This window comes from Panthera pardus, unplaced genomic scaffold, assembly GCF_024362965.1.
Source record: "Panthera pardus isolate Hobbes unplaced genomic scaffold, ASM2436296v1 HiC_scaffold_3, whole genome shotgun sequence".
Lineage (NCBI taxonomy): Eukaryota > Metazoa > Chordata > Mammalia > Carnivora > Felidae > Panthera > Panthera pardus.
This window is the reverse complement of record NW_026526876.1, coordinates 24,064,204-24,077,533: the sequence shown is the minus strand read 5'-3', so window position 1 is coordinate 24,077,533 and position 13,330 is coordinate 24,064,204. Positions and strand designations below refer to the sequence as shown.

At 40.1% G+C, this 13,330-nt stretch overlaps 1 protein-coding gene across 4 annotated transcripts in view; it reads right to left on the bottom strand.

Annotated features, from left to right (window-relative positions):
- LOC109277031 (ATP-binding cassette sub-family A member 9) overlaps positions 1-13,330 on the bottom strand; it is a 61,914-nt gene that overhangs the window by 24,628 nt on the left and 23,956 nt on the right. For all 4 annotated transcript variants that reach the window (XM_019466420.2, XM_019466422.2, XM_019466421.2 and 1 more), the window contains exons 17-22: positions 12,287-12,426; positions 9,433-9,552; positions 7,127-7,325; positions 5,161-5,327; positions 4,385-4,518; positions 1,625-1,762 (exon numbers count right to left, since the gene is read on the bottom strand). In XM_019466420.2, coding sequence (XP_019321965.2) covers positions 1,625-1,762; positions 4,385-4,518; positions 5,161-5,327; positions 7,127-7,325; positions 9,433-9,552; positions 12,287-12,426 — 898 coding nt within the window. The remainder of the gene's footprint in view (positions 1-1,624; positions 1,763-4,384; positions 4,519-5,160; positions 5,328-7,126; positions 7,326-9,432; positions 9,553-12,286; positions 12,427-13,330) is intronic.

The window sequence follows — 13,330 nt, the reverse complement described above, 5'->3', positions numbered from 1 at the left end:
CATTAGGTCAACAAAGTGACCCCATGGTGTTTGAATTGGAAAGGACATTGAAGCTTTGGACAGCACTGGAATCATTCTTACTAACAAAGAGCGACCAGGAAACTACAGAGTATTCCCAAGGTATCATATCAAGAAGGTGAAGGGAGATTCAACATGGCGGGGTATTAGATCCGCACACCACCCCCCCCACTGTGGAGATTCTGACTCAGGATGTCAGCAGACCTGGAAAATTATATTTTATTTTTTTAATTTTTATTTATTCTTTATAAGTTTATTTATTTATTTTGAGAGAGAGAGAGAGCATGCACAAGCAGGGGGGAAGCAAAGAGAGAGGGAGAGAGAGAATTCCCATGGTGACGGTGCAGAGCCTGACGTGGGGCTCGAACTCACCAACTGTGAGATCCTGACCTGAGCTGAAATCAAGAGCTGGACGCTTAACTGACTGAGCCACCAGGCGCCCCCCAGGAGATTAGATTTTACACAAGAACTGCTTCTAGTTTTAATTCAGCCCGGCCTCTGATCTAGTCAAAGCTGAACGTTCTTTAATGGAAACTTGGTGCACTCCCCAGAAAAATAATATTAAGAGTAGTTGTGTTAATAAGCACAATTTACTGAGTGCCTGTGGTTTTCTATGTTTATGTGCTTATTATTGGTCTTTACAATAACTCGGTCAACTGAACCTGCTGCTTGCATTGCCTTATTCACTTCTCAAGAAAACTTGTGATGAAATTTTTATCTGTATTTTTCTGTGGATTGCTGACCCAAAGCCTATGGAAGTCGAGTTGTTACAAAGTCCACAGAGTCTGGCCTTTAAGACTGGCTGTTTCAATGAAGTCCCATTACCACAGATGTGACAGGTGGTGACAGATCTAAGAGGAGAGGCCGTCATTTCCTTCTCCCAATTAATTATATTTTCTGCTGTTCCATTGACTCTAAGCCACCCAATTCAGGTTGCAATGTTACATAATCATTGCTAGATAGTGTGTGTCTGCATATATGTGTGTGTATGCATGAACGCAGAAACGTAAACTATACGTATTTAAAACATACATGCATTCAGGGTGCCTGGGTGGCTCAGTCGGTTAAGCGTCCGACTTTGGCTCAGGTCATGGTCTCACGGTTCGTCAGTTCGAGCCCCGCATCGGGCTCTGTGCTGACAGTTCGGAGCCTGGAGCCTGCTTCAGATTCTGTGTCTCCCTCTCTCTCTGCCCTCCCCTGCTTGTGCATGTGTGTGCGCTCTCTCTCTCTCTCTCAAGAATAACTAAAACACTAAAAAAAAAAAAAAAAAATTAAAACATACACATATTCAAGGACAAATTCACAAAAATTAACATGATATTGGGGCACGTGGGTGGCTCAGTTGGTTAAGCATCTGACTCTGATTTTGGCTCATGTCATGATCTCAGATTGTGAGATTGCGTTCCCTGTGCTGACAGCTGAGAGCCTGCTTGGGGTTCTCTCTCTCTCTCTCTCTCTCTCTTTCTCTCTCTCTCTCTCCCTCTGAAAATCAATAAATAAACATTATAAAAACAGACAAACAAACAAACATATTATGTCAGCATATTCAAGGGTCTTCTTGAAAACTTCTTAGGGCTCAAGGTAAATGAGATAATATTATACTTACTTCAAAATAAGTACTTCTGTCGGTCTGAATGCGCTCCGAAGAATTAAAGATCCCAAGCAGCCCATTGCTGATGATATCCATGAGGACAGGAAAGCAGTTCAGCCTTTTGGTGTTACATGCTATCGAGAATCTGTGACCCTACGATATAACAAACATGCATTCTAAGTCCTCAGGAAGCAAACACAAAATTTAGCGAAGGGATATGGTAGAAAATCATTTGACGTATTGACAACACGAGAAAGCCAAGGCACCGGAAGTGATTAACGTCACCATTCCTCATATTATCTGATTAATTCCTGATATACCACGAGGGACATCTTTGCTCTCTACTGGCCACGGCATCAGCCAGGTGGCTGTTGATGCCTCAACTCTCACAACACAAAATCCCTCTGGTGATTTTTAGCAACGTCACCATAAAAGTCCACAGAACAGCGTGTCTTTAACGTGACATTAGGCTTTCTTTCCAAATGCGACACATTCATTTTATAAATTACGAACGGGTGAATACTTGGAGGTAGAAGGCAGGCGGCTATCGTTATGAAAGCGTAGGTTTTCACAACTACGGATCCTGCGGTGGGAACGTCGCATGTAAAATCTCTTTTAAAATGACGTTTTAAAATCATTTCACCGAGTATGTCAGTCAAGCCATTATGTTGTATACCTTAAACTGATACAGTGCTGTATATCAAGCATATCTTAATAAAACTGGGGGAAAACATAAGGTAAAAAAAAAAGTTACATCTGTATCTGTATCTATCTTTAAAAAAAACATAGGACATATGTATACATATACATAACATAATTACTTCTCCCCCAGATAAAAAGAATATACGAGGGGCGCCTGGGTCGCTCAGTCAGTTGAGCATCCAACTTCAGCTCGGGTCATGATCTCTCAGTTCATGAGTTCGAGCCCAACATCGGGTTCTCTGCTATCAGTGCGGGGGGAGGGGGGTCCGCTTTGGGTCCTCTGTTCCCCTCTCTCTGCCCCTCCCCCACTTGTATGCACACACTCTCTCTCTCTCTCAAAAATATACACACATTTTTTAAAACTCTGGCAAAAAAAATAAGTAAATTATTATTTGGGCATGCAGTTTTGCAATCATAAATAAATTATGTGACGTGCATCTTATCTAATTACTTAAAGCAATGTTTATTGATATTAAGAATGCCATTTTTTAAAAATTGTTTTTCTGAGCACACTGGTAACTAACTTGATTAAGACGTACTAAGGACTAGTTTGATCGGAGGTAATTTCTACTAAATATGTTTTTAAGTTTATTTGTTATTTATTTTGAGACAGACAGGGAGAGTGAATGGGAGAGGGGCAGACAGAGAGAGAGGGGGACAAAGGATCCGAAGCAGGCTTTGTATTGACAGCAGAGAGCCTTATGCGGGGCTCACATTCGTGGACTCTGAGATCATGACCTGAACCAAAGTCTGACACTTAACCGACTGAGCCAGCCAGGTGCCCTGAAGGTAATTTTTAACTTTATTATTGGCATGGAAATTATTTCTGAAAATTAACTCTGACAAGTTGCCAATGGTCAGGCTTTGTGAGACTTACGTGCCGTGATTTATACATATAACATTGTCTTTTCGTCTTTTTTCATTTGTTTACTACAAGGATCTCTCCCCAAACTCCCATGGGGTCTAGGCAGATAATACACATAAGTGAAGTCGTGTGGAGAAAGAGTAACAGACGAATGAAGTCCAAGTCTAAACTGGGCAACTGTTTCGCAATTCCAAATGCAGACTGCCAGAATTAGCACATGAAGGGTTTTTTCAAGAGTAGCCAGAAATTTCAACTAAAAAAAAATTTTTTTAATGGTTATTTAGTTTTGAGAGAGAGAGAGAAAGAGAGAGAGAGCACAAGCAGGGGAGGGACAGAGAGAGAGGGAGACGCAGAATCCGAAGCAGGTTCCAGGCTCTGAGCTGTCAGCACAGAGCCCAATGTGGGGCTTCAACTCACAAACGGTGAGATCATGACCTGAGCTGAAGTCGGACGCTTAACGGACTGAGCCACCCAGGCGCCCCATAGAAAGTTCAACTTTTATATGAAATACACCACTCTTAAATATTGCCAAATAAGGCGGTCCTTCTCAAACTTTAATGAGCATACTAATCCCCTGCAGATTTTATTAACGTGCAGATATCCAGTAGGTGTGGAATGGGGTCTCAGAGTATGCATTTCTAACCAGCTCTTAAGTGATCCGCTGATGCTGATTCATGAACCACAAGTTGCAGGAAACTAAGGCATTTTTTTTTTAATATCAGATAGTTGAGCATAAATACTTATCTGAAGATTTGACCCATTTGTGTAGAGTTCAGCAGGTAAGACTTGAGATTTTTTCCCATAAAAATATACAAAAGCCTACTGTAAAAAATTGAGCACTGATTTTTTTTTGGTAACAAAACTGAAGTTCATAATAGATATTAATCAGATTTATTATTAGAGGATTCATCAAAATGACATTTGAGTTGAAATCCAATTGAGAATACAATTTAAATTAGTGATTCGAATGGAGCACAGTAGGTAAGATTTAAACTCATTATTAATAATAGTGCATACAATTTAATAAAGAATGAAATCAAATAGCATTTCATTATATGTTGCTGTGTAAATATTTATAGTACAGCTTCTCCTCTAAAAATAAGAGATATCCCACCTGTTTGTGTTAAATTGGCCTTGTATGTCAGTTGTTAGGTGTTATTCAAATGGCATTCATCCCCCATCTTTGGTGAGATCAGAGCCCAACATACCTTGTCGTCACCTGACACAGTGATAGCACCATTGTATGATGGCTCGTTTGGGCCATTTCTAGTTCCAAAGGCATCCACTTCCAAAGCTATGTTCTGTTGCCTCAGTGAATGTACGAAGTTATCAATGCTCGACCCTACCATGAAGGTAAAAATCAAAAGAAGCCAAAGTGAAGTCAAACAATGGTCAAGTAATATTTAAAAAAAAGAACAAAACAAAACAAGACTAAACTAAATGATGTCACCCAAAGCATACCATGACGACCATCTAAGGATTTCCTTAGAAAGGCAGAATTGATGTTGTGATACCCAAATCCATTCTCATATTGAAAGTATGACAAGATTACTTTACCTAGAGTCTAGCTATTGACATATAATTTCTGTTCATGTAGAAATACTACTCAAAATTAACATCATAATCCTTAAAGATCTTCTGTGTTCTTAGAAATTTAGAACAGATTTTTTCCCCCAGACCCCAAGAATGCATAACACTTAAAAAATGTTATGGAAAGACTTCAGAGATCAGTCAGTGACCTACCAACCACCCTTTTTGTTGCTTGATGTGATACACTTTAGGATTTAAGTAACCTCGCAAAACGTGTTTCTAAAAGAAACTCCCCAATCTTGAGTTTTTCACTTTTTAAATTAATTTCTTGTTTGGCCTCATATGTGTTTTCTAAAACATACAAGACTTTATTTTTCCCCTCATGGTTTATGCTGCCCGGGGAATCCTTCAACAGGAGCGACGCGGAAAAGTTACATTTGAGCCCCATGTTTACCTGTTTTATTGATGACCAGTAGGGGGGTCAGAGGAACTTGCGGTGGTTGTCCCGGGGAGAGGAAGTACATATTAGGAGCCAGTCCCCAAGAATAACTCTTTTGATATAACTCATAGAATAGATGTTCCAAAAGCTGAGGGCAAAAGCTGATGCCAAAAAGCAACAATCTACATGGAGGAGAACGCAGAAGAAAAAAATTCACCTATAGCGACCTTTGTAGACTTTTCAGTTTGAGTAGATAATGGGTATTATAATAGAAATACATTATAGACACTAACCAAACAAATGAATCATGCTTCCCACCTCCTCCCCGTTTCTTCTTTCTAAAATGAAATGGCTTCTACATATTTATGCTTGGTCTTTCTCTCTCTCTAAATGCCTCCCCCCAGCCTCCCCCGCTTTTGGAAATGTCATTCAAGCTCATGATGTTGGCTGAGTAGGACTCTTATTTATTTTTGAGAGAGACCTCAAGAGGAGGAGGGGCAGAGAGAGGGGGACAGAGGATCTGAAGTGGGCTCGTTGATGGCGAAGAGTTCCATGGGAGCTCGAACTCAAGAACCATGAGATCACAACCTGAGCCAAAGTTTGTCATTCAAGTGACTGAGTCACCCAGGCGCCCCTGGCTGAGTAGGACTCTTAAATCTCTCTCCAGTTCCCACTTCTTGCCTCTGTTTCCCTCTTGCATTTCTCCCTTTTTCTGGACCACCGTTGCTGGCAAATCACCAACGCCCAGACGTATCACTACACTCTGAACTTTTTCCCCCTCCTGTTCCCAATTACAACATTTTCTCATAAACCCAAGTTCCAAGGACCAATCATTTTCTGTTCATTTGTCTCTGGTAAAGTCCCTTTTCTGAATGGTTGAAAATGTCTATCGTAAAAAAAAAAGAAACAAGAAAATGTCTATCGTATCGTCATTGTTACATGCCTAGAAACATTTTCTCTTCCCCCTTTCGAGTCTGGACCTTAATTATCTCCTTCCTGACCTCTTTCAATATTGTCCTCAATGACTGTTTTTCTTGTCTCCAGAGTCTTCTATTTCCAAACCATTTTGTGCTGTTGCCCAATTAGGTTTCCTGGCAATCTGTGCTAATGATGTCAATCACCTTTCCAAATAAAAACTAAAATGTCAGTATTTCCTCATTATTCACAAAGCCCAGCTCTTCAGCTGTATGTAATATAGCATCAAAGTTATTTTTACTTTTCTGTGTACTTTATGTTGTAATTCACTTAACTCGATACCAATCGACCTTTTGACCTTTCAGGTGGCTCCAGACTCAGTACTGCCCCCTCTGCCTGAATTTCCATCCTTCTTTCTTCCCTTAACTAACCGTTACGTTCTCCTACACCAAATTCAATTTCTCCCCCGTAGAAAATTGTTCTTTTCCGATGCTCATATTGGAGCATCATCTTTCTCATACTGAACACTCTGCTTGCCGATATTGCCTAATCTTGTAGCGTGGTTTTTAGTGTACGTCTAATCACCCCCCCAGACCCAAATCTCACGCCTGATTTATTTTGATAAGTGTGGCAGATATGCAAACATAGCGTGTTAGGCAGAGGTGCTAACAAATGTTTTTTTCTCTGAATGAGTCCCGCCTGGAGAGTAGGGTTTTTGCAAGGACCTATTACTCAGCAAAGAGCCCGAAGCTATAGGAAAATCAAGCGGGTTCCAGACAGCAGCATGAAGCTGGGGCGAAGACACAGGCTGGCACAGGGCTCCTTGGGTCAAGAGGCAAGTCTGGAGGATGGGACCTACGTGCTAACTGCCACGCTTCTGAAACACTATTTCAACCCTTTGGGGAGAGCAGGTTCTGTGTGAAATTAACAGAAACCCCCCAATCGGTTAACCTGGTTTAATTACATACCCACCAAAGCAATTAGAAATTGCTTTCTGTGTTGCGAAAGACCGTAAGCAAGGGCTCAGAGCACGGACCAAACATATCTGAAACCCTCAGGTACTCACATGGTCAACAGAGTTTTTTTTTCACTCTTTAACTTCAGGAGGCGAACTTTTGCTATGGCACAGAGCTGCTGCCTCCAGAGAGCCACGCCACTGATTAATTTCTTTGTCTCGTTAAAGGAGGACAACGCTTGCTCTAGCTCAACAAGGCTCCCGGTGTCTTTCGTCCTAGGACCTTGTAACTCTCCCCAAATTCCAGTATCTATAAAACACAAAATCAGGAATTTATGCTGCGTCAGCTTAGATGCGCTTTACTTATGTGTCTCTATGACCGTATCTTTTCACCAAATGGTGTCAGAGTAGAAATCTTGGGCAAAGATGTGAATAACCTAATTCATGCCATTTCTAGAGCAACTTAAAAAAATTTTTTTTAAAATGTTTATTTACTTTTGAGAGAGAGAGAGAGAGAGAGAGAGAGAAAGAGACACAGAGTGTGAGTAAAGGAGGGGCAGAGAGAGAGAGGGGGGGGACACAGAATCCGAAGCAGTCTCCAGGCTCTGAACTATCAGCACAGAGCCTAACGTGGGGCTTGAACTCACGAACTGCGAGATCGTACCCTGAGCCAAAGCCCGACGCTTAATGGACTGAGACACCCAGGCACCCCTAGAGCAACTATTAAAGGAAACAAAGCAAAATAAGTAAGTAAATAAATAAGGTATAATACAAGAAGGAAAACTAATGACATAATAAAAGAAATCTTGTATTTTATTTAAAAAAAAATTTCTTTTTGTAATCTTTATTTATTTTTGAGGGAGAGACAGAATGGGAGTGGGGGAGGAACAGAGAGAGAGGGAGACACAGAATCCACAGCAGGCTCCAGGCTCTGAGCTGTCAGCACAAAGCCGGACATGGGGCTCAAACTCACGAACAGTGAGATCATGACCTAAGCTGAAGTCGGATGCTTAACCAAATGAGCTACCCAGGCACCCCTTGTATTTTCTTTTAAAAAAGCTTTGTGTCTACAGCTTTAAAGGACTTTGTTCATTCTAAGGAAATCAATGAAAAGAAATCCATATTTAGCCTGGAAAAATCTACTCATTGCAAAAAGATAAGCTATTTAGTATTTCTGACTGAGGTGGGAAACCTGGTATATATAGAACCCTCTCCAGGCACCGCCCCCCCAGCCCCAAAAATACGAAATTGGTAGAGACAATACTTTTTTTAGTAGTCATGATTGAAAATTAAAAACCGAAGTGACCTCTTTTGGAAGACAAGCCTAGAGCAACTGATCTACTCTAGACTTTTAGAAAGCAACAATATATGTCTATTAAAAGTTAAGTATAACCATAAGTATATAACTTCAAAAGTGGATAAAAGGGAAAAAGAGGTGTTTTTTTAAGTTTATTTATTTATTTTGACAGAGAGAGAGTAGGGGGCAGAGAGAGAGGGAGACAGAGAATCCCAAGTGGGTTCTGAGCTCATAGCAGAGCTCGAACACATGAACCGTGAGATCATGACCTGAGCTGAAGTCTAAAGTCAGATGTTTAACTGACTGAGCCACCCAGGCGTCCTGATTTTTGTTTTTTTAAGTTTATTTATTTTTGAGAGAGAGAGAGAGCATGCATGTGGGAGGAGAGGAGGGGCAGAGAGAGAGGGAGAGAGAGAGAATCCCAAGCAGGCTCCATGCTGTCAGCCTGGACCCCACGCAGGGCTTGATCTCATAACCATGAGATCGTGACCTGAGCTGAAATCAAGAGTCTGAGGCTTCACCGACTGAGCCCCCCCCAAGGGTCCCCGAGAAAGAGGTAATTTTAAAAACCCGCTCAATCAATTAAAACATAGAAAATGAAAAAAAATAAAAGAAGCTAGTAAAGAGTACGCCAAGTAGGATGACACATAAACCAGAAATAAGGAATTGCCTTAGATTAAGTAGAGACGACTTTCCAAGGAATGACAATTATTCTGACAGCAAACCTTTCAACAGCAACGATGGAAGCTGAAGACGTTGGAATAATATCCTCGAATTGATACGAGAAAAGTAACTGTCAACATTCAATTCTAATTTTCTTTTCTCTGGGGCACTTATATTACATAGTTATTGTCTGCTCCATGAGGATCTAGTCTTGTGCCTTGCTATACCCTTAGTAAGACATGTGGTACAAAAATCAGGAACTCAAGAATGGGGGCCAGCACTGAGAGAAGAAGGAGACAGAAGAGATACCTCTCTTCTCTGCTTTAAGTTTACCCAAGACCAGACTGAATCAGAGCAGCTCCAAAAGCATACAACCTCATCATTCAAAGTGTATTTTCAAGATAGGGTAGTCTACAGAAAGACAAAATGAAAGCTTCTTTTTGTTTTGCTTTTTTACCTGATTCACCAATAGCTGATTTCCCTTCTAATTTCAAGAATACCTCATTCAACGTTGTCATGGAAACACCATAATCCTCAATGCCCTGATTAGAGCATCTATCAAGATCCCTGTAAAGATCTAAAAGTAAGCACAAAAATACATCAAAAGAACATAATGTGAAATGAGATTGGTAATAGCTGTATTTTTCAACAATAGAAAACGTGTGATAGGCCAACAGCATTCATAAGAAACAAAGCTATGGTACAGACATTCTCTTATTTCTAAAATAACCTAAACTACAATGTGTTTCTGAGTCTTGAGTATAAAATTGTAAACATCTGTGTTTCATTAGAAAACTACATATGCAGTGTTCTTTAAAAAAATCTTATGTTTTGTTTACTCTCTTTTTTAAAAAATTAATTCTGTTTGATTATGGGGAGTTTAATAAATGGACTGAATGCTTGTGTCCCTCCCACAGATCCATATGTTGAAACCCTACCCTCCAGTGTGATGGTATTAGGAGGTGTATAATCATAAATGAGATTAGTGCCTTTGAAAGAGTCACAAGAAAGCTGGCTTCCCCTCCCTGCTCCCTGCCATGTGGGAATACAAGGTGAAGTCAGTACTTTGCAACCCCCAAGAGGTATCTCATTGAACCCAACTGTACTGGAACCCAAATCTGACACCTCCCAGCCTACAGAGCTCTGAAAAATAAGTGTCTGTTGTTTGTAAGCCACCCAGTCTATGGTATGTGTTACAACAGCCTGAACTAAGGCAGGAAATGTTCAATCTTAAAACCCCATTAATTCAGGAATATTATCCCCAAAGCTGAGAGAAGAATGCTGTTAGGAATAACTGGTAGGCAGTTTAATAACACATGCAAAAGAACTAATGTTTATAGAAATAATTAGGTGCTATGCATCCATCCTTAGTTTAAAAATATATATAAATTAAAGGGAAAACAATGTATATAACTTTGCATTCACTCTCTCTCTCTCTCTTTTCCAGCATCTGACCATGATATGAAGATTACACAGAGTTCTCAAAGAAGGTAGGTCTTTTTAGGGATTTTGAAGGTTACTTTTTTTTTTTTTTAAAGATACTGGGAATAATTTTTGGGTAGTTCAGGAAGGTTGGAAGTAGAATGAAAGATAATTCAAATATTGGGAGAAATGAAAGGTTTCTATCTCAACGCTGTGTTAGATAAATAAAAAATACAGATGTAGTCATGATTTCCAATGAGTTCTAAGGGTTGGTTCTTTTTCAGCCTTTTTCTAAATTGTGCACCCCTCCTTTGAAATGCATTTAAAACGTAATCATGGAATGCTTGGGTTCGTGGGTTTCATAAAGATTTCTGTTTTCACAAGCATACATGTATCCAAGACGTGGTGTATGTGTCCAAGAGTACAGTTACTTCACTGATTCTAAGATAAATACATTTCATCTTTTCTCAACATATTTGGAATGAGCATGCATCAGGAAATGCTGGTGTGTCATTTTATTGATTGATTGATTGATTGATTGATTTAAATTTATTCTCAGGTTAACTAACAAACAGTGTAGTCTTGGCTTCAGGACTGGATTCCCATGATTCATCACTTACGTATATAACACCAACTGCTCATCCCAACAAGTGTCCTCCTCAATGCCCATCTCCCGTATACCCTATCCCTCTACCCCCTACCGCCATCAACCCTCAGTCTGTTCTCTGTATTTAAGAGTCTCTTATGGTTTGCCTCCTTCTCTGTTTTCATCTTATTTTTCCTTCCCTTCCCCTATGGTCATCTGTGGCAGCATTGTTTCCTTCCGTGTCTTTCTTGGCAGCACCTCCTATAGCTGAAGCTGTCTTAGATGCTGTGAACTACCATACGTTCCATGTCAGGTGTTTTTCCAGGTCTGTGTTTATATTTAATATTTTAATAATCAATTTAAGTGTATTAATCATTTAATCCTCATAATTGAGGAACTATAAAGCTCATACCATCATTATCCCCTTTTTACAAGTAAGGAAACTGAGGTACAGAAGAGTGATATAACCTGTCCAGGATAACAGAGCTAGGAACAGCCTTGCTGCGATTTGAATCTCCCCAGTCTGGCTCTGGAATTCCAGCTTTCAACCACTGCACTCCACTGTCTGATGCTATATTTCTATATTAGCCATGATTATTGATGCAGGCGTATTGATTCAAGCAGGTAGCAATGGAGCCAGTATCTTCCATTAAAAGTTGGCAAATTCCTTGAAGTCCAAGTACACACATATTTATGGTTACACTTAAAGAAATGCAATCTACCTCAAAATTCTTGGCAAATGAAAGCATATTGGGAGACCAGGTAGAAAAGTGGGAACAGCAATGAGCTTCCGGGCTTTTGTACTTGCAGCAAAGTGGTGAATTTAGAATGTTTGGCAACACACTGGTGGATCATCATTACTATTCATTTACCGAGATTATAACATTATGTCACGATGTTGATCATAAAACCATCTATCTGCATTTGGCATGCTATTCCCTTAGGCCCCGTTCAGTACTCTGCCCTCTTTTCACAGACCTCTCCTTGTCCAGACCACACTCTCTCATTCATTCCTGAAACAAATGTCCTGAATATTCTTAATTTTACCTTGATGTTCTCCTGCCCCCCTTAACTGCACATACTTCCACTTGAAGCATATTGAGTATCTTTGGGCTCAGTTTACTAATAAGTGATCTGGGGATATCAGGGGCTAATACTAGCTGGGACTTTGGGGGATATTAAATGATTAATGCACAGTTCCATGCACTTAGCAAGCATAAAGATGTCAGCCATCATTCTGAATGCCGCTGTTATTGTTAGTAACATCATTGAAAACCATCCCGCGGTGTCTCCGTTCTGTTACCTGGAAATTTGTTTGTCCTTTCCAAGGGCAAAATATATACAAGCTTTTCTTCACTTTGTGCTGTTAATTTGGCCTCAGGGATGTGCTGCTTAACAAGTGATGTTATCCTGTCCGGATCGCACATTTCATTCAGGTGCAAACTGACATTTAAAAAGAGTGTGTTAAAGCCATTTTTTATCCACCACCATCTCTACAAACAACTGTAGCGTGTTTGCCACTTCCTTAATATTTATGAGACACAAATGTACATGTATCTAGGATCATGGAATAAGCAAGACTTAAAAATATGTAGTCCAGATAGAGTCCACAATGATATAGTCCAAACTGTATAATCTAGAGGCACTGGTGTAGGGATAATAACTCAAGGGTTATTATTTGGAGGCAAGAGATATATCAGCTAGATGTAGGCTGGGGTGAAGTGGAAGAAATGCCCGATTTGGTCTCCATCTACCCACAAGCTCAGTTTTGAATTTTCCCTTTGCAATAAAAGGGTTTTGCAAAAACCACGAACATGGTGAAAACAAAGACAGAGGTGGTGTGGTACGGTCATTAAGAACATGGTCCTATGTCCCACTGATATACATTCCAGAACTCAGGCTTAATGTCTTCCAGCATCAAGTTTCCAAATTTCCATCAAAATTCCATGCAGTTTTCCAATAGTCAGTTCTCAAAGAATCTCGAAAGACAGAATAAAATAAAGCATGCGTGTGATCATACCAAACCTTGCACCAAGTAAACCCTCAATATATGTTATCTAATATTTTTTTTTTTTGGGTCCAAAACTTACTCAAGTCAAAGGTGATCTGCCTTTGTGGTGAGAACATATAAAGCTCTTCATGAATCATTGGATTTTACATATTAAAATTTTTTTAATGTTTTATTTATTTTTGAGAGAGAGAGAGAGAGAGAGAAACAGTGCGAGCGAGGGAGGGCCAGAGAGAGACACAGAATCCGAAGCAGGCTCCAGGCTCTGAGCTGTCAGCACAGAACCCGACATGGGGCTCGAACCCATGAACCTTGAGATCATGACCCAAGCTGAAGTCA